Here is a 27,480-nt window from a genome sequence, read left to right on the forward strand (position 1 = left end):
TTTGCGTTAAAGATTAGCGCACTGAAGTCTCAGTCAAGGCTATGAACTGGGTTTCTGAGGACATTTGATAAGGTAACAGTCACATACAAAAATCCAATAGAATAGTTTCTAGTTGTGGCAGCAAACTGCTCCGCTGCCACGTGGACTCATGGCAGAGCTCAACTGCAGCAGTTACCCCAGTAACCAAGCATAAGCGCCTAGAGTACCCCATTAGGCGCTCTACAAATTAAAGTTATTATTATTATTATTATCATTCTCTTTACAATTGAACATTCCATGAAAATGATCTATAAATTCAGCATCTTCTGAAACATTTATAAACTGAAAATTCATAAAAGATTGCACCAAAATAAGTAGAAAATTTGGTAAATTCCAGTAAATATTGCAATTTTGAAACTTGTTTCTTCTGTTAAGTATCATAAATGGATTCAGCATCCTGAACAACCCCCAAAACAACTCCAACATTGTTGAAATTGATCAAGTAGTTTCTGAGATTTTCCCATTTAGGCGATTATGCAAATGTATGCTAATTATGCAAATAAAAAAAGTTGCCCAACATTTACAACTTAGCATCCTGCAGTTTCTGAGTGCTGGGGACCCGTACTATCCATATCCATCATAAAACTTTCGTGGTTCCAAAATTTCCGGGTTCACAATGGGGCTCTATGGGATGGCAAATAGACTATAGGTGAGTACCGGTACTTGGCGCACGGCACGACGAGTCGAGTGAAAGCGTGCTTCTGCTCAGAAAGGTGGTGGAACGGCGTGGTACCGTGTGGCATGAGCACTGCACCCCTGGTGGGAAAGGACCTCACCCATCTGGAGATGGAGGCTCTCTGCCGCCAGGACCATGTGGCCGAAGAGCTTCCTGTCAGCCCGCAAAACAACCTTGTTTGGATTGCTTGCAGAAGGCTTCTGATATTCGGATATCTGAAAACGTCTTCAGTTTCTTCTTTGTCATCCTGTCATGGAACTGGGTCTTTTGGTCTTCAAGCCGATCCTGCTTGAAGGTCTCATGTGCTTCTCTGCCAATTCTGTGGGCATCTCTCTTTCGTGTAATGTCAGAGGTCCAACTCTGTGTCTTGTAGCCATGCTCTTGTCTCTGGTCCCACATCAAAGAGGCTGTGTTAACAGAAATGGCTATGGGGCGACAATAATATGTACAAGAGGCATGGTTTCCATCTGTGGCCTTGCTCTGCTGGCAGCGGTTTATTCATTCACATTGACTCAGACCACAACAGCTCATGTGTTCTCCTCTCCGGGAGAGGCATGTGTGGGAAGAAGAAAAAGTAGGAGGGAACCAAGACTTATATACTCCCAACCTGGCGTAGACAGTAGAAGCTCCGCCTATAGCGCCCTCCAGTGGACACAGATATATATGCAGTCATGGGAGTAGTAGAGGACAGTTACAGTTAGTTACAACCATACATACACCCTCTAGATTCAACACTCCCACTTATGGTTGCTTAGTACACTGTATGAACTCTTCAAAAAAAATTACAAAGAAAATAACAATCTTAGAACATCAAAAAGAGTATGGCAGTCAATATTTACACACCAAACATGACCTCTGCAAATCTCCTCAGTTTCAATTTTGAAGCAGGCTTCGTCATAGCGTCTGCTACCATGTCATCTGTTGGACAATAAACCAGTGTCATCCTTTCTTCTCTGATGACAGATCTGATGAAATGGTACTTTATATCCATATGCTTACACCTCTGTCGACACACAGGGTTTCTCGCAATGGCAATAGTACCCTGGTTGTCCTCATAAACAACAGTTGTCTTATATACATAGTTATCCATCCCTCCGAGCAGTTGTTCTAGATAAATACACTCCTGTATCGTCATGGCCAGGGCCATGTATTCGGCTTCACAAGTTGACAGTGCCACTGTGGACTGCTTCTTTGTTTTCCATGAAACCAGTGAGCTGTTTGTGTTTAAACTAACACAGTACCCAGTAGTACTCCTTCTATCTGTGATGTCAGCAGCCCAGTCTGCATCACTGTAGGCTTTAAGCCCTAAGCCTCCGCTGCTCTTTCTGAAACAAAGTAGTTTATCTACTGTACCTTTGAGATAACGAAAAACATGTTTTACCGTGATCCAGTGTTCCTCTGTGGGATCAGCAAAGTGCTGTGACAACTTACTCACTACAAAACATAGGTCCGGGCGGTACATGTTGTTAAGTAGATGAGGCTACCCACGGCTTCCCTGTACATTTTCACATCTGTCAGTTTCTGAGCATCCTCCTGATAATCAAGTTTCTGATCACATGGTGTTTCCCTTGTTCTACATTCCTGCATGTCAAAACGTTTCAGGATCTTTTCCACATATCTCTTCTGGGATACTGTTACACAATTTTCCGACTGCTCAAAGTCCATGCCTAGGGAATGCTTTAACCTGCCAAGGTCTTTCATTTTGAATCTGGTGGAGAGCATACTTTTCACCTGATCTAGGTTCCTAGAGTTGTCTGCTGCGATGATCAAATCATCCACCCAAATGACGATTATCACTTTTCCTGACTCTTTTGACTCCCTTGAGTAAACACAGGGGTCTACTGGATTCGGTAGGAAGTGATCCTCGATGAGGCATGTGTGAAGCATCTCGTTCCAATTTCGCCCAGACTGTTTCAGGCCGTAAATGGATTTGCACACTAGCTTCCCCCCTTTCTTTTCGTAACCTTCAGGTTGTTCCATATATATCTCCCTATCTATGGGTGCGTGCAGATAGGCTGTCTTCACATCCATCTGATGTAAAATCAGATTGTCCTCAGCTGCTTTCTGAACCACTACCCTTACACTGGTCAGGTTGGCTGTGGGGGAGAATGTTTCACCATAGTCTATCCCAGGGGTGGGCAATTCTTTTTCCCGGGGGGCCGAATGAGCAACTGAAAATATGTTGGAGGGCCGGGCCAAAATTCCAAACTCAATTATGCATAATATACATTTTATTTCTATATAAAAAGCAGTAAATGGCATTGTTTTGACCCCTGGTAAGAGTGTATGTTATTATTTGGCAATTAAAAGGTGAGGTTAGCTTTCAAAAATATCATTTATTCAAATAGAATTTATTTCCAAAATGATAAACAAAATGTGAAACATTAATAACAAAGGGCATGTATGAAAAAGTGCTATACAAATAAAGTTATTATTTTGAGTTTCATATACTATTGAAACAAGGATTTTCTTAGCTTTCTAAAGACATCACATCATCTTATAGCCAAAATAAACAAGACATGAAAATTGTCCCAGTAGCCTTTTTTACTCGACATGCCTATATTAAACATTTAATGTTTTCAGAACTGTGCAAAAAAAAGAAGAAAAAAAAAGATCAAGTGTCCCATTTCACTTGTTATATTTCCACATTTTAGTGTTCTTCAGCTCTTTTTTTTTTTTTCATTCAGTGTGATAAATCCAGTCTCTGTTGAGCTTTAACAAGTCCATCAAAGTCAGGTTGCATGTCTGAGGTGGAGATGCGAAGCACAGCTGCCAGATGTTCATCAGTGAGAGAGGATCTGTACCTGGACTTGGTAAACGTCATGACTGAGAATATCTGTTCACATATAGGTGGATCCAAAGAGAACCAACATCTTCTGAGCATGTCTCCTCATGTTTGGAAAGTTCTCCTTGAGAGCAGAGTAGAACTCTAGCAGTGATGCTGACTTAAAGTGCTCTTTCAGTAGTGAATCAGACTGCAGGTCAATGAGTTCAAGCTGAACATCAGTGGGTGCACTATCAACACTGCAGGTAAAGGGAGAGGAAACCAGCTGCATTTCATCCTCAACCTTTTTGAAATCTTGAAAACGCCGTGAAAATTCATCATGCAGTGCTCCCAACATGGATGAGTACCTGTGCCGGTGATCAGCTGATGGTTTGACTTCTTTCAGGGTTTTCATGTGTTTGAGATTGTTGCTGCCTAGTTGCCTTGAAATTAATTGCAACTTTGTCATGAAGGCTTTCACATGGCTATGCATTTCATGAGCAAAAATGCCCTTGATTGATTGATTGATTGAAAACTTTATTAACAGATTGCAGAATGGGTACAATACAGTACAGCAATACAATACACACAATTGTTAAGGGGATGAAAGACTTTCGTCTTGTTTACATCAGGGTCCCCCATTTTCAATTCATCTGGACATATATGACATACATGACATACAGATAGTCAGTACTGCTACATCTATACATTTATGACATACCAGATTTGCAAATACAGTACTGTTTGTGATACAGAAGGAGTCAGGAAAAGGGAGTATATACATTTGACGTAGAAACTGTACATTGGAGGAGGTTGGGTGGGGGGGGGGTTGGGTACACTGGGATATTGACAACCATACTGGGTAATCTACATTGGAGGTGGTTGGGGGGGGGGGGCACACTGTATATACAAGCAAAACTGTACATTGAGGGGGGGGGGGGAGACACTGTACAAACAAACAAAATTGTACATTGGACTATTGACAAAACCATACTAGGTAAATGACTGTACATTGGAGGGGGTTGGGTTAGGATATTTACAGGGGCCAGTGTTGAATTGCAGTCTCCCGTAGGTGTCCCTTGAGAGAGGTTTTGAAAGTGGGTAGTGATCCACATTCCTTTACAGCTTTGGGTAGGGCGTTCCACATTGATGTGGCATAATTGCGAAACGTGTTTAGTCCCTTATTTGAGCCGAATCTGGGTTTAACATGATTTGTGGAGCTCCCTCTGGTGTTGTGATCGTGGTATTCACTGACCTTTGGGAAGTATTTTGACATGTACATGGGTACCTTGGTCGTGTAGTGTATCTTGTAGACCAGGCCCATTGCAAGTTGCTGTACTCTGTCGTCTACTCTAAGCCATCCTAGGTTGTCAAACTGGGCAGGGGTGAGGTGGATTCTAGGAGTAAGGTCAAGCAGTAGTCTGACCAGTTTGTTTTGAGATGTTTGTAATTTTGTTTTTAGCGCCTTTGAGGTGCTTTGGTACCATGAGGTGCAAGCATAGTCGTAGTACCCCTGAATGAGTGCTCCTGCCAGAGTCTTCAGGGTATTCTTGTTTACCAGAGAGGAGATCCGGTACAAGAATCGAGTTCGTTGGTTGACTTTTTTTATTACATTGGATGCCATTTTGTCACAGGAGAGATTAGCCTCTAGGATGGAACCCAGGTAGGTAATTTCATCTTTCCTTGTGACAATATTGTCACCCACTGTAACTGAGAAGCCGTCGGTCTTGCTGAGTTTGTTATTTGAACCGAAGAGAATGGACTCTGTTTTGCCCATGTGTAATGATAGTTTGTTATCAGCGAGCCATATGCAGATTCTGCCTAGTTCCGAGCTGAGGGTTTTTTCAACCTGTAACTTGTTCTTGTCAGAGACCAGCAGGGCTGAGTCGTCCGCAAACAGGAACAAGTTGCAGTCACAAGCTGACGACATGTCATTTGCATAAATTAGGAACAGTAGCGGTCCTAGTATGCTTCCTTGTGGAACACCACAGCTCACTGTGAGGGGGGGGGATAGGGTACCGTTTACCTCCACCATCTGTTCCCTCCCCTCAAGGTAGGATTGCATCCAGCTCACTGATAGACTATCAAAACCAATTGCTTTTAGCTTGTCAATCAGAATGGAGTGATTGACCGTGTCAAAGGCCTTTTGTAGGTCCAGCATGACCATGCCGCAGTATTTGCCTGCGTCCACCTCTTGTTTGATGTGGTCATTCAAATAGAGAAGGCATGTGTCAGTGGAGTGGGATGTTCTGAAGCCAGATTGGAATTCGTAGATTAGATTTTTTTCCGCTAGGTACTTTTCGACCTGTTCGTAGACTATTTTTTCCATGACTTTCGAGATGGAGGTGAGAATAGAAACAGGGCGGTAGTTGCCTGGGTCTAATTTGCTGCCCTTTTTGTGCAGAGGGGTCACCCTCGCAATTTTGAAGTCCTTGGGGACGTGTCCCTGTTTTATGGAGAGGTTTATTATGTGTGTGATGATTGGGGTGATGGCGGCTGCTGAGTCTCTGAGGAATTTGGAAGGGATGTTGTCGTGGCCAGTGGCCTTGTTAGGTTGGAGGGCGCTCAGTTTATTGAGTACCTCATCTGTTGTTACCATTTCCAGCTTGAAGTCGTCCTTGCGGACCCCTAGGTTTTTGTAGTAAGCTACTATGTGTTCTACCCCATAAAGCCCTGAGTGGGAGGGTAGTTTGTTTACCAGTGTTGTGGCTATGTTTGTGAAGAAAATGTTTAAGTAATTGGCTACATCCAGCTTATCTGTGATGAGCGTGTTGTCCGTTTTTATGTTTATGTTTGAGAATCTGGTTTTAAGTTTTTTACTGCATCCTAGTTGATTATTGAGTAATTTCCAAAGTTCACATGGTTTGTTTTTGTTTTCCTCAGTTTTGTCATTGATGAAATTCTTTTTTGCAGTTTTGATCATGGAGTTTACGTCGTTTCTTAGTCTGTTTCTTTCTAGTTTGAGTTCAGTCACGTGGGCTTGAAGTTCACTGCTCGTGCTTTTAGTAAGCTTTGACTGACTTTTACGAAACTCAGAGCATTTTTTGTCTCTGGTTTTCATAGCGGCCAGTATTTCGGAGTGCATCCACGGCTCAGCGCAATTTTTTACCCTGGTGGTTCTTAGGGGGGCCATGTCGTTTAGTATTGTTGAGAATTTGGTTTTGAAACCAAGCCATGTTTCTTCAACCAGTGTACCATTGAGTTCATCTGACCAGTCCAGACTCTCCAGTTCAAGGTTGAAGGCCTCGCTAGAGTAGGTTTTTAGGTCTCTAGATGTGACTGTTTTGTGGCAGCCAGCCTTTTGTTTTAGTTTTTTGCGGGTACAGAATATCATATAATGATCACTTAACCCGCATGCTATAACCCCTTTATTGGAGATCTTGGACTTGTCGGAGGTCAGAATGAGGTCAATGGTAGTCTGAGTTGATTCACATACACGTGTGGGTTGGGTGATTAGCTGGCTGAGGCCGTGCAGATCACAAAACCTACTGAATGACTTGAAGACGGGTGCATCTTTTCGTTGCATATCCGTGTTCCAGTCTCCAATAAGAATTTTGTCTACATCCTCAACTCCAGCTAAACACCCATCCAGTGTATCATAAAAGCCACTATGATCTGGCGGCCTGTAGACTGTGCCAACCAGTAGGGATTTCGCCCTTTCGAATAGGATTTCCACCCATACAGTTTCAATTGATTTATGATTCAGGTCATTTCTGTTGATGAATTTGGTGTCCTTGTGTATGTACACACAGACACCACCTCCATGTTTGTTTCTATCATTCCTGATTATTGAGTAGTTCTCAATCTCTATCTCTGGATCTTTTACAGAATCGTCAAGCTTAGTTTCTGAGAAGCACAGTATGTTTGCCTTACCATTTATGAATAATTGTTTGATTTCATCCAATTTGTTTTTTAAGCTGTTAATGTTAATGTGAAAAATGTTCAGTCCATTGGCGTTGGTTATTTCATTGATGTTGGCAGGTTCGAAGTATTGTTCGTTTGTGATCTGTTCCACTGTGTGGGGCTGGGGGGCTTTGTTGTTGTGGGTGGGAAGGGGGGAGGGGGGGGTCGGGTCCCGCGCCGTGCTGGAACAACAAAGAAGGGGGGAGGGGGGGGAGGGGGGGGGAGGGTCCCGCGCCGTGCTGGAACAACAAAGGACTAGTTCCTGGATGTTTTCGTTGTTAGCTCTGCTAGCTAGCCGGCTATCGGGCGTCGAGATGTTTAAATCCCGCGTCGAGTTGGTCGTCATGGTTTCGACCCTCGGTTCACCTCCTCTCGTCTCTGCCTCACGTGTGCTTGTCTGCTGCGGCGTCATTGGGGGAGAATCGCCGCCCGCGCTGTGGATGTAGCCACAGGTTGCGTTGTTGATGTTGTTGTTGGTCGCGATGGGAACCTCCATCGCTTCTTGCGTTGCCAGACCAAGTCTTCTAGCCTGAGTTCTGGTCATAACCGGGCCTGGGTTTAGATGAATGTCTCCCGAAAGTAGCAGAACCAGGATGATCATGGTCCTACGGTCCAATCTGCCAGTCGGGGGTAAGTTTTTCCGTACAGGGCTCGCTGTTAGTAGCGTGTGTATAGCCGCTGTTCCGACGTCTATGTGTTTCTTTTCCGAGCCATTGAGAAGGTAGAAGTCACTGTGGGTCTCGTTAAATCCGTTTTCACTTCTCTCCACTTCTGTTTGATGTTGCTTCATTGCTGAATTGAGGTATAAGTCCGTAATCCATATTAGCAGGAGTAGAAAATGTCCACAAAACCTTGTTGATTTGGTTGTTTGGCGAGAGCTCTCTGTAATGCGACTGCTCATGACTGCGTCCTATGTGACTTGCCCTGCAGTTGTGTGTTCAGTAGGGATGGGTACCGTTCACATTTGAACCGATACGGTACCGGTACCTGTGAATCGATACCGGTACCCAACGGTACCTTTTTTCTGTACTTTAGTCTCTAAAAATGTAATCTACCTACCTCAGTTGTGAAAAAAGAAAGCCAAACTTCAAATAACCACACTTTCGACCGTTTTCGGCTTGCCCCGACTGCTTTGTTGTTGAATCAAGTCAAATCCTAGGTAAGCGTATATTGTGCGTGTGAACGTTGACATGAAAAGAAAAAAGTAAAAAAAAAAAAAAAAAATTAAAAAGATTTTTTTTATTTTTTATTATCATGTAATCTTTCGCGGGCCGGTCAGAATCATCCCGCAGGCCGTATCCGGCCCGCGGGCCGTACAATGCCCAGGTCTGGTCTATCCCCTCCCTCTGACTGAAACCCTTAGCTACGAATCTCGCTTTGTACTTTTCGTGGCCTTCGATCCCTTCCTTGATTGAGTACACCCACTTCCCTCCCACTGTCTGTCTGCCCTCTGGCAATTTGGTGAGGGTAAAGGTGTGGTTGTCCTCTAAGGACCTCATCTCCTCGTCCATCGCTCTCTCCCACTTACTCGACTCTGGGGACACTATGGCTTCCTTAAAGGACTGAGGCATGCCACACACCGCTCGGTAGCAGTAATCAATACTGGCAAGTGTACTGTCATCCTCGTCACTACCTCTCCGGGCATAATCTTTCAGATATCTTGGGGGTTTGTGTTCCATTGAGGGATATCTCCCACTGCATGGGGCACTTGACGTCACCCTCGGGTGCTCCTCGTCATCGCCCTCTGGGGGTGTCTGGATGTCTGCCTGCACGCCTGTGCTCAGTACACTAGGCTGTGGTGTCTCTGTCCCTCCATACCTTACCCCGGAGTCTAGCCATGGCTCCTCTGTCTGTGTCTCGATTTTGCACGTTGTCTTGGTGACAAATTTCACTAGTCTGTGCTTTTGCACCTTCCCTTTACCGGGATAGTAGACTAGGAGTGCGGGGCTCCCTCTGTCGTGTCCTACAAAGAGTCCTTTTTCACATCTGGACTCAAGCTTGCCTCTGTCCTGCTGGTAAGCATAGCACACTGATCCGAATTTGTGCATTCTGGCTAGATTACATCTTTTCCCTGTCATTGCTGTATATGGGGTGGTGCCCGTATGTTTATTAAAACACCTGTTTCTGGTGTAGGCGGCTTCTTGTACCGCATAATGCCACAGGCTCTTCGGTATGTTACTATCGTCTCTAGCTTACACCTGGCCATTTCAACCCCGTTCTGATGTGGGGAGTAGGGACATGATGTCTCGTGTCTGATCCTGTATTTTTTTCTCAACAGTGATTGGAACTCTCTGTTTGTAAACTCGGTCCCGTTGTCTGACCTCAAACATTTTACGTCCCCATAGGGGGCGACATCGGCAAGGAACTTCTCCATGGCTTGGAGTGTATCACTCTTTGCTTTAAGGAAATAGACGAACACTACGCCTGTACCCACATCTGTAAAGGACTGTACAGTTAAAGCCACCTATGGACTCGTTCCTTACTGGACCGGCTAGGTCGGTGTTAACTAGCTCCAGTGGTCTCTTTACCTTCTCTGTGGGGTCCCTGTTCCTTGTTTGAGTAAACTTCCCCCTTATGCAAACTTCACATTCTTTGTCAGGTCTATGCTTTTCACCCTTAACACATTGACGACCAGCATGTAGCGCCGATTTATAGGCGAGAGGACAGAGGTTTGTTTACAAACCGATGTACTTTCTAACAGCTATATATATAATTTATAGTATTGCTATCTGTCCATTCTCATTGTCACTTGAGTGCATAAACCGTGCCTTCATAATGGCTTAAAGAAAATAAAAATCCATCGGTTGGTTGTCATTTTATAGCGCCGTGAATATAAGGTTTATCGCAGTTTTCGCCTCGGTTTTTTTCTGGGGAGCTAGATAATAGGCTAAAGGCTAGTCACGTTATATCAAACGCCATTTCTGCTGTATATATACGAATGAAATAAAACAAACTGCGTAGCATCCGGACTATTACAGAGCATCTATGGATGAAATGGGGGCGGCGGGGGACGCCGATCAGTATTATTGATTAGCAATACAGTGTGTGTTCAAGTAGCCATTTTCACTGATCGATCACGTTACGTTTTAAAACAATGTCCAATCCAGCTGTAATTTGGGGGAATAGTATCCTACCGTCAGGCCATGTGATCGCCGGCAGCATTTCGTCATTAGTCATCGGAATCTGGTAGATCGTTATGTCCATTGGCTAATCATAAATCCCATTATTCCAGGCTGAAATATGCGTTCGGTAATGGGATCAAAGATGGAGGGTCTTCGTTTGGAACCGAGGCTCATATGAAACGCCCACAGACAGTGAAAAGATTTTTTTTTCAATCGCCCTCAATGATACTGCAGTGGGGCGATGGCGCCCCTAAGCGGATCTGGCCGGTATTGCATGTTTCGAAAATCAAATATGTGGGTAGGTCCTGCAAGTCGATCGTGGACGTTAATAGCGTTATAAATATGGAATAAAACAATAACAACTTGCCACGAGTTAACTCGTGGCTCTGGTCCTCAATGGGTGGAATCGAATCACGAGTTAACTCGTGCTTGGGCGGCAAAGTGCATACCGTCTGTCACTGCTTGCAGCTTTAGTAAATCCTTGTGGTTACAATGACCCATAATTTCATGCCACGTCTGGATGTCATGACTAACAGTCACATTACATTTATCATTATTATCACACTCCGTTTGTAGGTAATACATTCTTCCATATACGTCAATGTTAAACCGTGTACCATCTTTTTCTACAAGAACATCTTTACCTTCACTGAAGAACACTTCGGCACCGTTAGCAGTAGCGGATTTTACTGAGAATAGTTCTTGTGGGAATGAGGGTATATATAGAGCGTCCTTTAACGCCACTGTACACCGGCACCCCTTAATGTCTATAAGGCATACCTGTGCGTCTCCTCTCCCCTGCGCCAACCCGTAGGTGCGTTTCCCGTCCACCAGCTTCATGCTGTGTCCCTCCGGCTCGAAGGATTTATCAAAGTTCTTAAAACTATTCCTGTCGTTGATGATGTGGGACGACGCACCTGTGTCCACGATCAGTCCCCTCCTCGGGAACTGCTGGTGGTGCGTTGGCCGGGCGACGCCCGTAGTCTGCGCCCCGAAAACGAAGTCCTCTCGTCCTGCCGCTCTCCGGGCGTCATCTCGACTCGCCTCACGATCACCGTTGCCGCCATCTTGTCTGTAGTCGTCATTTCGTCCGTCATCTTGACCATAGCCGCGATCTCGTCCATTGCCGCCATCTTGTTCGTGGCCGCGACCTCGTCCGTCGCCGCCATCTTGTCCATAGGCGCCGCCTTGTCTCTGGCCGACATCTTGCCCATGTGCATATCGGGCGCTCTGGTCTAGTTTCTTTCGGCACTCTTTGTCTGTGTGCCCCGATGATCTGCAGAAGTTGCACCAGACCGTCTTGTTGCAGTTATCCCTCCGATGCCCATTCTCTCCGCATCTCCAACACGTCAGCTCCGGCCTGGCCTTCTCCCTTGGTGTCACTCTGGCTTTCAGTGCTATCCCCCCCGCTTCCGTGGCATCTGGGTGGATATCCTATGAGGCCTCAAAGTTGCGCAGCTTGGCTTTGAACTGCCCCAATGTCATGTCCGTTGAACCGTGGGTAACCAGTAGCGTGAACGGCCTGTACAACTCCGGTAGTCCTCTTATCACCATTGCCATCATTAACCCCACACCGGGTGCCTCTCCTGCACTCTTGAGCGCCGTCATGATCTGCTCAGCTCGGATGATGTATTCTGTCATCGTCTCTGTGTGCCCCTTCTTCAGGGCCGTTAACGTTACGTAGAGGGACACTACTCTGGGCCTTCCTTGTCCGATGTAATGCTCCCTCAACACTCCCAGGCTTTCTCGGCCTTTGTCCTTCGTGTCGCAGAATATTAGCCCCAAGCTTGTATCGTCGAGCAGCGGTGCCAACTCACAGTATGCGTCCGCATTAAGCTTGTCGTCTTGGGCTTGTTCCTCCGCCGTCCGTGGTCCCGTGGGGGCCGCCAAGATCACCGCCTTGAGTCCCGCGCCGTGCATGCAACATAGCATGCGCTCTTCCCAGAGCTCATATCCCTCCGCTTTCCCATTGAATGAGGGCCATTTGCTTCTTCCCTTGGTCGCCATCCTCTTTCTTGGTGGTTGGTGGTAGGTGTAGCTTAAGCTTCGTTGGCCTAGTACGCTAGCCACGCGGTACTCCCGGTGCTACTCTGGCCTACACGTCAGCTAAGCTAGCTACCCTTATTATTTCGCCCCTGCAAGATCTGGGCCCATAACCTGTTAACAGAAATGGCTATGGGGCGACAATAATATGTACAAGAGGCATGGTTTCCATCTGTGGCCTTGCTCTGCTGGCAGCGGTTTATTCATTCACATTGACTCATACCACAACAGCTCATGTGTTCTCCTCTCCGGGAGAGGCATGTGTGGGAAGAAGAAAAAGTAGGAGGGAACCAAGACTTATATACTCCCAACCTGGCGTAGACAGTAGAAGCTCCGCCTATAGCGCCCTCCAGTGGACACAGATATATATGCAGTCATGGGAGTAGTAGAGGACAGTTACAGTTAGTTACAACCATACATACACCCTCTAGATTCAACAGGCTGGCTTCTGAGGGTGGTCTGTAGAGGGGGAAGATGGTCATGATATGCTCAACAGTCTTGTCAGGGTCTCCACACTTGCATGCAGCACTGTCTACCAGGCCCCACTTCTTCATTGATGATTTAAAGTGACCGACCCCAGTTCGTATATAGTTCAGCAGAGTCCATTGCTGGCGAGGAAGATCGTCTCCTGTGGCGCCATCTCCTGGATCCCATATATCTTATATATCATATCAAATCAAATCAAATCAAATCACATTTATTTGTAAGGCCCGACAACACACGTTAATGTCCCCATGGGCCGGACACGTCTTCTTTAAACAAGTCAAGAAGAAACATAACAATAAGTCAAGAACAAAACAAGAACACAATAAGGTCCAACAAATTTAAAATAAATGCAAAATAAATGAATGAATGCAATGAATATAATTTATCCGCTTATCAAACGGGCAGAAAAGTGTCAATTCTTTAACGTGAACTTGAGGACTGCATACTTTTTTGCAAACCAAAACAACATACTTTATACTAATAGCACATGCATGAGCCTGGTCTCTTTTGAAAGATGACATTCTGAAGTTTCTGATTCCAGAAATAAAATTCACTTTTAGTGCTAACGTAATAGAGTAACATAGGTCTGAACTTGAGTTGTAGAAAAACTTGTTACTCAAGTTTTTCTGTAGTAGTTAGTAGTCCAGAGGTAGTATTTCCCCAGAAGGTGATATAGCTTACAAATCCAGACGGAGCCATAGCCCGAAGCCGTATGTAGTACATATCCAAATTTCATAAAGATCCATTTAGAAATGAGTGACTAGGAGTGATTTTGGTAAACTGTGTACAAAGAAAAACTCAGTTTTCTCATAGACTTCAATTCATTTGGCTGTTTTTCTCTTCCTGTTAAAGAATTTAGTTAGTCACCTAGATCCCTGATTCATACATCCCCACGTGGTGTTTCATTGGTAAGCCACACTCATTGGCTACAACGATCCACAATCATTTTTGAGATTGGATCTAGATTGACGGAACTACTGCGCCAAAAGTCGGGAGTGGTATTTTGCGCAATACCGTGTACTTTGCACAAGCCTCAAATACAGGCATGTAACTCGAGAACCGCTGAACAGATTTTGTCTGATTTTGTCGCTATCGACAGGCAACAAATAAGCCTTCAATTCGATATATATATTGTATTACAAAATATGCACACTAACGCCAAAGTGCCGGTTGCAAAAAGTCAGAAAAATGTCCCATATGTGGGACGTTGCATGCTAAGAGGTTGAACATATTGGATTGATTTAGGCAGCCTGAGTAGTCAACAAGTAGTCAACAAACCCCATAGTACCAAACAGGTACCATACACAGTTCTCACATTTCCGATATAGGGGTCCAAATATTCAATGCATGATTGCCATCACTAAGCAGCCAGTCTGCAATGGTTATCATGCCAATAAATAATGTTTACATATATAGGAAGAAGAAAATAGTAACAAGAATTTGCCCACCTTTTCGATTGTGATCAGTGATCTGGCTCATGGACTACTTGTTCTCATCATCCAAAGTGAAATCCGCCAATCAGAAAATAATGCAGATAGGAGGTTTTGCTCTTCGGCCATTGGTATGCTCTGTTTGCCATGTTTTTTTGGGGTAAATTCATTTTAGTCTGATAGTCCTGTCTGCAAAGAAAATAAAAGAAAAGAAAAGCATCTCACTTCTATGCCACGGTGCTAGAAAACAATCAAACAAACAAGTTTATTATTTTCTGCTGACAGTGTTGTCATTTGACATCAAATGGTGGACTGATGTATTGATGTGTTTTCCCAGACTCACCAAACCCTCCCCTGGAAGACAGCGTAGCGGTAAGTGCTCCTGCCACCACGAGTTAACTCAGTGATTATCATTTAAAAGATGCCATGCATTATTGATGTTGGATGTGTGTTTCACTCCACTGTTTCTCCTTCCTCCATTAGGTGTACGTGGTGGTGGGCATCGCTGCCGTCGCAGCGACCGGCTGTGTTCTGCTGGCATTCATTCTGAGATATGGAAGAAACTCCAAGTTTGGTATAAAAGGTGAACTGTGCCTCTTTTAATGATAAGACTCCAGGCTCAATTGACCATAGTCGCACAGTGGCCATTTTGCTCTTACGTCATTGATCAGGTTCCCTTGGAAAGGAATCTCAACCTGAGCACGAGATAAGAGCAAAATGTTTGACGTGCGAATATGGTCAATAGAATCCCTACACTGTAAAAATAAATCATACGTTTATCTCAACTTATATTTTCAAGTAGTCTTTTGCGTTGGGTTTTTATTAGTTCAATCATCTAACTGGAGAGAGTGAATATTAAATATCAAGCTGACATCACTCCTTTTTAACTGACTCAACAAAAAGGTTACTTGAAAATATATAATTTAAGTTGAATTTCCTTTTATTTTATTTTGCATTGGGCCATCTTAAAGGTCCCATATTGTGAAAAACTCAAATTTCCAGTGCTTGTACAGTATAGCATACATTTGGTCTCTGATTGACCTACTATTACTAACACTCAAACTGTGAAATAAGACACCCAGATTTTGCACCCAGCCTGTATTCAGAAACTGTATCTTTAAACGAGTTGTTTGGACTTCCGTCTTTATGTAATGTAAACGAAAAATCTCATTGCAATGCACATCCTTGATGGAGGACGTGTGTGCATGTGAAAAACACGTGTGTACAAAATGGTGGCTTGCTAGTGAACTTTGTTTTCTACCTACAGTTGAACCTTTAGAAATATTTTGTTTCTGACAGTTGTTGTGGTAAGTTTGATATGATATTGCTGAATCCTGAGTCATATTTGATCTACAATGCCTAGTTTTACCTGAATTTCATATGACGTATATGGCTGGTACAATGTAGCTAGTTGTACGATAATTATCATATTTGTACGATCAAGGTGGCTTTAGGGGTATAGAGGCATGCTAGAATGCATAATCTGAACCTCAAAGACCTTTATTAACTTGTTGATGACAACAATATGGGAGCATCAGGGATACTATGATCAAATAAATCCCCCCACCAAACACTTTATGGGGAAAAGTTTATACATTTGCCCTTAAGTTTCCCTAATAAGATATGTTAGCATCATTAGCATTGCTTGTTTAAATCACTGGGTACTACTAGCGGTAAGTTAGCAACTAGCTCTGTTCCGTGGTTTCAATGAGGCATGCTAATCATGCTAACAAGCCATGGGAAACTGAAGGTGAAATTGAGAAATGTTTTCCTACTAATCGTGTCTGATAGACAAAGCCAACTAAATTATAAATTGCCGTTAATTCTAATCTGAGGTAATAACCTGTGACAGGTCATAAATGAGGAGATGGCTGATCCCATTCAACTCAATGCCTGCCGAACTGAAAGTTTCCACACTTGGCACCAATGTGCGTTCGCGCGCTACACAGTGATGTAATGACCCTTCCTTCTTTTATAGTTTCCTTGCACACGTGTGTACCTGTGTCATCACCACTCTTCCCTCTCGTGGTGTTAGCTGACTGCTGCTCTACCTTCCCTTAACCTCCTCATCTCTTTTCTCCTCCACCTGCTTCTCTCCTCTCTCTATTCACTTCTCTCCCATCTCCACCTCCTCCTTGACCCCCCCCCCCCCCCCCCCCCCCCCCCCCCGCCCCCCCCCCAGGCTCCTCCTCGGTCATCAGCAACGACGACGACTCCGCCAGCCCTCTCCATCACGTCTCCAACGGCAACAACACTCCGTCGTCCTCGGAGATGGGTCCGGACGCCGTGATCATCGGCATGACAAAGATCCCTGTCATCGAGAACCCGCAGTACTTCCGCAACAGCATGCTGAAATCCGACACATGTGAGTTACCGCCTCGCTCAGCAGCCCGTCTGGTAACCCACTCCTTTTCTGATAAATCCATGGCCGGGGTCGCTGCCGGACACCGAGTGCCGAGTCGACATCCTGCTGCACGGTGATAGCCGGCGTGACTTTGGACGACTCCTCTGCTCTGAAATCTATAAATAGGGAAATACTATGGGATAATGGACGGTTAGCCTACGGACGATGCTCGGAGACACTCCCTACAGACCCCAGATAGTTTTCGCATTTTTGAGAGCACAGCAAGTCTGAATTTATATCACACACACACACACGCACGCACGCACACACACAGACACACACAGACACACACACACATAATATGTTGTTGTTCTCTGATAATAAAGTTTAAGACAGAAGACGGTATGAAGCTGATCCATGACCTCAATGGTGCACATAACCAATGTGGGGGTAGAACAGTCACTGAAATCTTGGCCATCACCCCGAGACATCCACCACCTTGACCAACACTATGAGACAACCACTCAGAGAGATAGGGAGATGGGGACAGGGGTTTAGAGAGTCCCTGTGTTTGTAGTGGGCGGAATTGGAGGAATAAATACATGTAATAAGCATATATATGCATACATGGTGACAATAGAATCAAAGTATATAAGAGAATTGTGAAATTAAGTAGTAAATAGAACTAAGAACTACTGCAAGCGTTGGTATACAGGATGAGATACAAGACGATGGCTCAGGGACATTTGCCCCGGGGGGGCAGGAGAACCACTCAGAATAGGTCGAGCCAGAGCAGGTATGGTTCGACGCTGCAGGTCAGACAGAAGGCGGTATGAAGCTGATCCAAGGGACCGGTGGTGCTCATGTCCAGTATGAGGTAGAAGGTCACTGGAATGTCTATATCGATATATAGAGACAGGGACAGGGGTTAAAAAATCTCCCATGTCTGCTTTTCTGCAGATAACAGACATCTTAACTAAACTAGACAGATTAAACTAAGGGTCAGTCCCCGACCAGGTGACATCAGGGTAGGTTAAAGGAGAGAGAGAAAACATGGGTCTTAAGTGAGGATTTAAAAGCTTCGACAGATCAGGCGCCCCTTACTACGGCGGGCAATTTATTCCACAGGTAGGGAGCGCGGTAGACAAAGGCTCTGTGGCCAGCGGATTTCTTTTTAACCCTAGGAATCGATAGAAGCCCCGCATTTTGTGAGCGCAGAGCACGAGCAGGCGAGTATCGTGAGATGAGATTGGATAGATAGAGAGCGGTGCGAGCCCATTTAAAATTTTGTAAGTGAGGAATAGTACTCATTCAGCGCCAGCTATTATCCTCATCCTGTAGTCAATGGGCCACGCTAAAAGATTTTCTAAAAGGCATTTTCACTGTGCGTCACGATGTTTGCAGAGCTATATCTATTTTATATTATAGCTATGGAGACAATACTATGGCTCATTAAACAGTCACTATCTCTCGTCCAACATGTAAAAAATAGTAAATTTTTTCATGTATACGTTCGCATGTTATCCCGTGGTGAATATTGTATAGTTTCAGAGTGATCCGGGCTAATTCCTGGAAGCTAAGTTATGGCGCAATATGTGCATTTTGCGAAAGTCGTTCACGTTGCTCGCCTGGACACGATATTATTTCAAAATCAAAGGTATATAATAGGTATTGTTTCATCATGAAGGCATCAAAGGGGGGGGGTCATTTTTTTTTTTTGATCAAATTTTTTTATTTTCCATTTTTCAAACATGAAACATCACAACTCACAACACAATAATAACAATAATACGTAAAAGACATCCAAAACATAAACTAACCAAAATGATCAGACAATAAATTAGACAGAATATACATTTGCCTACATATCTAGTTCAAATAAGCTGTCACAAAGTATAAGGCTTCCTGAGCCCCCTCCATCCCCAGGCCCGGCAGCTGCGAACCCCAACCCCGAAGGACCCGGAGTCCGGCGCCCCCACGGGTCAAAGCACCACGCCACTTTAATGCTTCAACCCGCAGAGACCCCCCAACCACGCCCCCCCCCCAGTCAGAGCCCACGGCCACCAGACCCACAGCCAAAGGGGGTCCCGAAAATATACATCATTAAAATTACAAGAGAAGAGAAAAAATAATAACAATAATAATAACAAAAAATAAATAAAAAATAAAAAACACAAGTGGACAATGGCTCTCGCTCGCCCTGCTCCCAAGTGTGCTCTCAAGTGTGCCGAACGAGTTCCAAGTTGCTTGAATGAAGCGTTTCACTTGCCGGGGTCCAAATTCTCTGCCCGGATCATATAAAATGTAACACACAGTGTGAAATAAGGTTTCAAAGGGTAGTAGTTTTTGACGGTGCTGGAGGTTGTGTGTAAATGCTCGTGTCCCTCTCTCTCTCTCCCTCTCTATCTCTCTCTCTCCCTCTCTCTCTCTATCCCTCTCTATCTCTCTATCTCTCTCTCTCTATCTCTCCCCTTCTCTCTCTCGCTCGCTCGTTCTCTGCTGTCTCTGTCGGCAGGGGCGTAGCTGGGGGGGGGGGGGTAGTTTAGGATGATTCCAAGGGCCCAGCACTGGGGGAGGGGGGCCAACATTTTTATTTTTTTTCTTTTTTACTAGACATCACTCAGGTGTATTATTGATGCTCTCATTGATACTATGTTTGTTTCTGAAGTGTGTGTGTGTGTGTGTGTGTGTGTGTGAGATATATATAGAGAGAGGGGGGGCTTTGGTAGACTATTGCATTGGTCCATTCATTGAAGATGAACGCAATGCGACATCCTTTACTAGGCTCACCCACCAACAGTGCAGGTACTGAACTGCTGATCCGAATGTATAGGTAAAAACCATATTATGCGTTTTCATCAATAAAAAAATGGCCAAAAGAAATTCCGCTTACGCGCGCTCGCATTCACTGGGGGCCTACAAATACATTCTTTCATGGGGCCCAGAATCTGGAGCTACACCCTGTCTGTCGGCACCCGTGCGCACGTCAACCCGTTTGAGGAAGTAATTCCACTCGCTCTGTTGTTGAGCGAATTGTTGATTGTGGGCGGTGACTACAACCAGTGCCTTACTCACGTCAGCAAAACAGTCAAATCACAGAATGGCTTAGTTGAGTGAGGGAGGATCTCGTGAACTCGAGACTGGACTGATGAGTCAAAATGAGAATTAGAGACACAGACCCCATTTATATAAACCCCCATTGCTAGGAAACAATTGCAAGCCATTCTGAAGAAGGTGTGTCTGTGTTCACACCGAAACGTCATGATTTCAGGCTGGCAATAAATTTGAAAAACCTGGAGTGCGTGCCTGGACTTGTTTCCCTATTTTTTATGTAGGAAACTATGCTAAACACTGGAAAAGGCCATTTATAAGACACGGGACCTTTAAAAAAACAATATTAATCAGATGATCATGATGACTAAGTGTTCCTCAAATCAAACCTACCCCCCTGCATACACATTATGTACACATACACAGACCACATACACATAATGTACACATATTGTGTCTTCTTCTCTGTGTGTGTGTGCGTGCGCACGACTATCTTATGCGCGTGTGTGTCAAATTAAGTGAGAAAAAAATAAAAGGAGCCCGAGCCCTACCCGAACCCTATCTATGTGTAACGGGGAAGCCCGTGGGTATGTCCACAGTCACGGAAACAGGTGTGTTGACGAGTGACTGTGGCAGTGCGGGCTGGTAAGTTAAACTCACTTCCTCATAACAGGGTTAACAGACGCATAGGTACGGTAGTTAGGAGTGAATTCACTTCTTAGTGCAGCGGCCTGTGTCGTCGCCCGCGGACGCGGGAGCCCCCTGTTCGACTCCCCCTCGGGACATTCTCATTTAACATCAACACAACGCAGACCAATATGATCCGTCACATATGCATAAAAAATATCTGCCCGAGCCCGGACCCAATCTGTCCATGGTGTCGGGCTCCGCCGGGCCCCCTCGGACTTGCAGACCCATAAACGGACACACACGCTCACATTTGCATTCAGAAATCAAGGTGCATTTTAATCACACACACACACACACACACACACAAAGTAATCAGTGTGTATAGTATAAATCCTTGTGCTTGATTTGTTTCTCTTTACATTGCAGTTGTCCAGCACATCAAAAGACACAACATCGTGCTGAAGAGGGAGCTGGGGGAGGGCGCCTTTGGGAAGGTGTTCCTGGCAGAGTGCTACAACCTCACCCCAGACCAGGAGAAGATCCTCGTGGCCGTCAAGGTGCAAGCTGTTCACTCAAACAAACAAGCAATCAAGCACTTGTTGTTCAGTTAGCTGATTCTATTGAATACAATGTCTGTCTTGGAAATAATCCAGCTGTTTGTGTGTGTGTGTGTGTGTGTGTGTGTGTGTGTGTGTGTGTGTGTGTGTGCTTGTGTATGTACATTATCCATGTTTGTGTGTGTACATGTGTGTGTATATGTTTTATGTACGTGTGTTGTGTGTGTATGTGTGTACATCATGCATTTTTGTTTGTGTGTGTATATGTTTTATGTACATGTGTTGTGTGTGTGTCATCATGCATGTTTGTGTGTGTGTGGTGGTATACATGTGTTGTGTGTGTGTGCATGTGTATGTACATCATCCATGTTTTGTGTGTGTGTACATCATGCATGTTTGTGTGTGTGTGTGTGTGTGTGCACGTGTATGTACATCATCCATGTTTGTGTGTGTGTGTGTACATCATGCATGCGTGTGTGTACATCATGCATGGTTGTGTGTGTGTGTGTGTGTGCACACGTGTGTGTACATCATGCATGTTTGTGTGTGTGTGTGTGTGCGTGTACATCATGCATGTGTGTGTGTGTGTACATCATGCATGTTTGTGTGTGTACATCATGCATGTTTGTGTTTGTGTGTGTGTGTGTGTACATCATGCATGTTTGTGTGTGTGTGTGTCTGTGTGTACATCATGCATGTGCATGTGTGTGTGTGTGTGTGTCTCTGCCCCGTGCCCGTCCCCAGACTCTGAAGGAGGCCAGTGAGAGTGGCAGGGCAGACTTCCACAGGGAGGCCGAGCTGCTCACCAACCTGCAGCACGAGCACATCGTCACCTTCTACGGGGTGTGCGTGGAGAGCGACCCCCTCATCATGGTGTTCGAGTACATGAAGCACGGAGACCTCAACAAGTTCCTCAGGTAACGACAGACGTTTCCCTGTGTTTTCCACCTCGCAGGTGAAACCTGCATCACAGAGCGCCGCAGAACCTCTCTGTAGGTCTGTCTGTCTGTCTGTCTGTAGGTCTGTCTGTCTGTAGGTCTGTCTGTCTGTAGGTCTGTCTGTCTGTCTGTAGGTCTGTCTGTCTGTAGGTCTGTCTGTCTGTCTGTCTGTAGGTCTGTCTGTCTGTAGGTCTGTCTGTCTGTAGGTCTGTCTGTCTGTCTGTCTGTCTGTAGGTCTGTCTGTAGTTCTGTCTGTAGGTCTGTCTGTAGGTCTGTCTGTCTGTATGTATGTATGTCTGTCTGTCTGTCTGTAAGTCTGTCTGTAGGTCTGTCTGTCTGTAGGTCTGTCTGTCTGTAGGTCTGTCTGTCTGTAGGTCTGTCTGTAGAGCTGTCTGTAGGTCTGTCTGTAGGTCTGTCTGTAGGTCTGTCTGTCTGTCTGTCTGTCTGTCTGTAGGTCTGTCTGTAGTTCTGTCTGTAGGTCTGTCTGTAGGTCTGTCTGTCTGTATGTATGTCTGTCTGTCTGTAGAGCTGTCTGTAGGTCTGTCTGTCTGTAGGTCTGTCTGCCTGTAGGTCTGTCTGTAGGTCTGTCTGTCTGTATGTCTGTCTGTCTGTCTGTAGGTCTGTCTGTCTGTAGGTCTGTATGTATGTCTGTAGGTCTGTCTGTCTGTAGGTCTGTCTGTAGTTCTGTCTGTAGGTCTGTCTGTAGGTCTGTCTGTCTGTAGGTCTGTCTGTCTGTAGGTCTGTCTGTCTGTCTGTCTGTATGTCTGTCTGTAGGTCTGTCTGTCTGTAGGTCTGTCTGTAGTTCTGTCTGTAGGTCTGTATGTCTGTCTGTCTGTAGGTCTGTCTGTAGGTCTGTCTGTCTGTCTGTAGGTCTGTCTGTAGGTCTGTCTGTAGTTCTGTCTGTAGGTCTGTCTGTCTGTAGGTCTGTCTGTAGTTCTGTCTGTAGGTCTGTCTGTAGTTCTGTCTGTAGGTCTGTCTGTCTGTCTGTAGGTCTGTCTTTGGCTCTGTCTGTAGGTCTGTCTGTCTGTAGGTCTGTCTGTCTGTAGGTCTGTCTGTCTGTAGGTCTGTATGTAGTTCTGTCTGTAGGTCTGTCTGTCTGTAGGTCTGTCTGTCTGTAGGTCTGTCTGTAGTTCTGTCTGTAGGTCTGTCTGTCTGTAGGTCTGTCTGTCTGTAGTTCTGTCTGTAGGTCTGTCTGTCTGTAGGTCTGTCTGTCTGTCTGTAGGTCTGTCTGTCTGTATGTCTGTCTGTAGGTCTGTCTGTCTGTCTGTAGGTCTGTCTGTCTGTAGTTCTGTCTGTAGGTCTGTCTGTAGTTCTGTCTGTAGGTCTGTCTGTAGGTCTGTATGTAGGTCTGTCTGTAGTTCTGTCTGTAGGTCTGTCTGTAGGTCTGTCTGTAGTTCTAGGTCTGTCTGTCTGTCTGTCTGTCTGTAGAGATTGACTAATTAAGTAGTTGATTTAAATGACAAATCTGTAAATGTTTTGTTGTACACATGGCCTCTTTAAATCGAGTGCTCACCAGAGATGTGGTTATAATCTTTCAGGAAATAACTAATTCAGTGTGTAAATAACTCATTCAGCACGTAAATAACACATTTAGCATGTAAATAACTCATTCAGTGTGTAAATAACTCATTCAGCGTGTAATTAACACATTCAGTGTGTAAATAACTAATTCAGCGTGTAAATAGTGTAAATAACACATTCAGTGTGTAAATAGTGTAAATAACACATTCAGCGTGTAAATAGTGTAAATAACACATTCAGTGTGTAAATAGTGTAAATAACACATTCAGTGTAAATAACACATTCAGTGTGTAAATAACTCATTCAGTGTGTAAATAGTGTAAATAACACATTCAGCGTGTAAATAGTGTAAATAACACATTCAGTGTGTAAATAGTGTAAATAACTCATTCAGCGTGTAAATAGTGTAAATAACACATTCAGTGTGTAAATAGTGTAAATAACTCATTCAGTGTGTAAATAGTGTAAATAACACATTCAGCGTGTAAATAGTGTAAATAACAGTCAGTGTGTAAATAGTGTAAATAACTCATTCAGTGTGTAAATAGTGTAAATAACTCATTCAGTGTGTAAATAGTGTAAATAACTCATTCAGTGTGTAAATAACACATTCAGCATGTAAATAGTGTAATAAATAACAGTCAGTGTGTAAATAGTGTAAATAACTCATTCAGTGTGTAAATAGTGTAAATAACTCATTCAGTGTGTAAATAACACATTCAGGGATGGCATCAACGAGGGTCCCCGCCCCCCCCGTTCATGTTCAATGCTGGATAACGTTGGACACACGATCGCGATCAGTATTTGGAATGCCGATCAGATAATTGGATTATTCTTTTTGCAGTACATCATAGACAAGGTAAGGACTATATGTTATCAATCTTGCGTTGATCTGATAATTTTTTCCCCCGCGATCTGAGCTTGTGTCTGCGGTGTGTGTGTGGGCTGTGTCCCGTTGGTGGCGATCGAAGCATAGAAAAACTACCTTCCCCCCCACCCTTTCTTGCATGCATGATGAAACATAATACCGATAATCTAGCATTGATTTCAGATTGATTATTGATCCAGGCGAGAAATGGCACGATTTATAATGAAATGCAGTCAAACGCTGTTTGGCGTCTTTTCCTGGGATTACTCAGAATCACTCAAACTATATTCATATTCACCACGGTATAAAACGAAAATGTATGGATGAATTATCTGTTTTTTGCATGTTGACCGGAGGAAACTCACTGACAATCGACAATGTTATTAGATCCATAGCTATAATATTTAATATAGTGTAAATAACAGTCAGTGTGTAAATAGTGTAAATAACTCATTCAGTGTGTAAATAGTGTAAATAACTCATTCAGTGTGTAAATAGTGTAAATAACTCATTCAGTGTGTAAATAACACATTCAGCATGTAAATAGTGTAAATAACAGTCAGTGTGTAAATAGTAGAGGTGGGCATAGATTAATTTTTTTAATCTAGATTAATCTATCTGCAATCCTGGATCTAATCTAGATTAAAATGGCTCAAAAAAAATAAAAAATAAACTGCCGAAGGCATTCAAAATATGTGTGTTCTACCCAAATAATGACCAGAAGTAAGTCCTTACTTTTTCTTTCCTCCTTATGTTTCTCAGGCCAGGTGGCCCATTACACCATGAGCCCATCTCCCGTTTCCAAAATGCATTACAGACTGTTTGAAAAAGCTGTTTTGCTATGATAATTGGTAATGAAATATCAAAATAATGTTCAATAAGATGTACTTGTGTTTAATAAGTTGTTTTATTCAGAAGTTAACACAAATAAATAATATTACCAGTACAGTATCTAGCACACTCTCAGGAGCAAAACAGAAAGAAGCATTTCAAACTTGAACTATGTGACATGGCTTGACTCAATCAGTCCAATCTCTATTTCTCCTTCTTCCACCAGTCACTCAGGCAGACCAGCTTGTTTTATGTAGCGATGTCTACTTATAGTGCCTATAATATTTTTCCTGTTGGGTGCCAATGCAAATCAACTGCTCCAGTGGAGTTGCTCAGTGGCCAATGGTGTCAACTGTGGTTGTACTGGGCAGCTCCCAGGTGTGAATGGAACTGTGTGAATGTGAAGCAGGGCGTTCCTGAAAAAGAGCATCTGTGCTCAGCGAACCTACCCTGGGTAAATGAAGGTAACATTTTTTTATTTTATTTTTTTAGATTAATGCGTTAATTATATTATCGCGCGATAATAGTATCGCGTTAACGCAGCACGTTAACGCCGTTAACGGCCCAGCTCTAGTAAATAGTGTAAATAACTCATTCAGTGTCTAAATAGTGTAAATAACTCATTCAGTGTGTAAATAACACATTCAGGGATGGCATCAAAGAGGGTCCCCGCCCCCCCGTTCATGTTCAATGCTGGATAACGTTGGACACACGATCGCGATCAGTATTTGGAATGCCGATCAGATAATTGGATTATTCTTTTTGCAGTACATCATAGACAAGGTAAGGACTATTATGTTATCAATCTTGCGTTGATCTGATAATTTTTCCCCCACGATCTGAGCTTGTGTCTGCGGTGTGTGTGTGGGCTGTGTCCCGTTGGTGGCGATCGAAGCATAGAAAAACTACCTTCCCCCCCACCCGTTCTTGCATGCATGATGAAACATAATACCGATAATCTAGCATTGATTTCAGATTGATTATTGATCCAGGCGAGAAATGGCACGATTTATAATGAAATGCAGTCAAACGCTGTTTGGCGTCTTTTCCTGGGATTACTCAGAATCACTCAAACTATATTCATATTCACCACGGTATAAAACGAAAATGTATGGATGAAAAAATTATCTGTTTTTTGCATGTTGACCGGAGGAAACTCACTGACAATCGACAATGTTATTAGATCCATAGCTATAATATTTAATATAGTTTTAGCACTGCAAACACCGACATTTATCCCCATTGAACAGAGCGCTGGCACACAACGCCCATACGCCCACAGCGACCTCTGGCGTCCAATGAGTTAAGTACCGCAGCAGTGGTAGAGTGAGGGAGTGTGTCTGGTTGCAGGAACCACGGTCCAGACGCGGTGCTGATGGCAGACGGGCAGCACAATATCCTGGCGGAGCTGACCCAGTCCCAGATGCTCCACATCGCCCAGCAGATCGCCGCCGGCATGGTGTACCTGGCCTCCCAGCACTTTGTCCACAGAGACCTGGCCACCAGGAACTGTCTGGTGGGAGAGAACCTGCTGGTCAAGATCGGAGACTTCGGCATGTCCAGAGACGTGTACAGCACAGACTACTATAGAGTGAGTCACTGGTGTCCTCTCTCTCTCTCTCTCTCTCTCTCTCTCTCTCTCTCTCTCTCTCTCTCTCTCTCTACGCACACACACGCACACACACACACACACACACACACACACACACACACCCTCCTCCACAAGGGTACATGCAGGCACATACACGTACACACTGTACACAACCTCAGCAATATAGGAATATGGAAATATACACACACCGTCGCAAATATCCAATTAGAATTATGTTATGGTTTTGGCCTGAAATAGCGGTGTAGCAACAGAAATGGCAGTTTTAACCAGAAGTATTTTATCTATTTTAATGCCATTTAAATGCAAATTAATTAATCTGCATAGAATTACTGTTTCCATGGTAATAAGGGCCAACAGTGCAGCCGGCTTCTCCTTTTCCCTGAACAAGGATTTAGTGCCTCACTTCCCTCCACCCCAACCTCGCCACACAAATATAGACAGGAATTACTCTATTTTTGCATACTGATACATTTCCAAAAGCGGGGAGGTGATTATTCCACGGGTAAAGTTTGTTCTTACCGAATGCCACAGAACTGAAACTTGCACACAACCCCCGACTGAGTGAGAAACGCCACACACTGCACCTCATTTGCACAAGATAGTATTCTTTTCATGTTGAGCGGTAGACATAGCATGCAGGATCCACGTGTTACACGTCCCACAGC

General features: G+C 44.2%; 1 protein-coding gene across 1 annotated transcript in view; it reads left to right on the forward strand.

Moving 5' to 3' along the window:
• Window positions 1–27,480, forward strand: part of LOC311236699 (BDNF/NT-3 growth factors receptor-like) — a gene marked incomplete at both ends in the record, with an annotated part of 53,913 nt that overhangs the window by 20,321 nt on the left and 6,112 nt on the right. The window contains 6 exon segments of the mRNA XM_084324424.1: window positions 14,801–14,835; window positions 14,947–15,046; window positions 16,646–16,828; window positions 20,915–21,045; window positions 21,790–21,962; window positions 26,554–26,794. Of these exon segments, the coding sequence (XP_084180550.1) occupies window positions 14,801–14,835; window positions 14,947–15,046; window positions 16,646–16,828; window positions 20,915–21,045; window positions 21,790–21,962; window positions 26,554–26,794 (863 nt within the window).

This window comes from Notolepis coatsorum (assembly GCF_963971535.1).
Source record: "Notolepis coatsorum genome assembly, chromosome: 11".
In the NCBI taxonomy this organism is placed as follows: Eukaryota; Metazoa; Chordata; class Actinopteri; order Aulopiformes; family Paralepididae; genus Notolepis; species Notolepis coatsorum.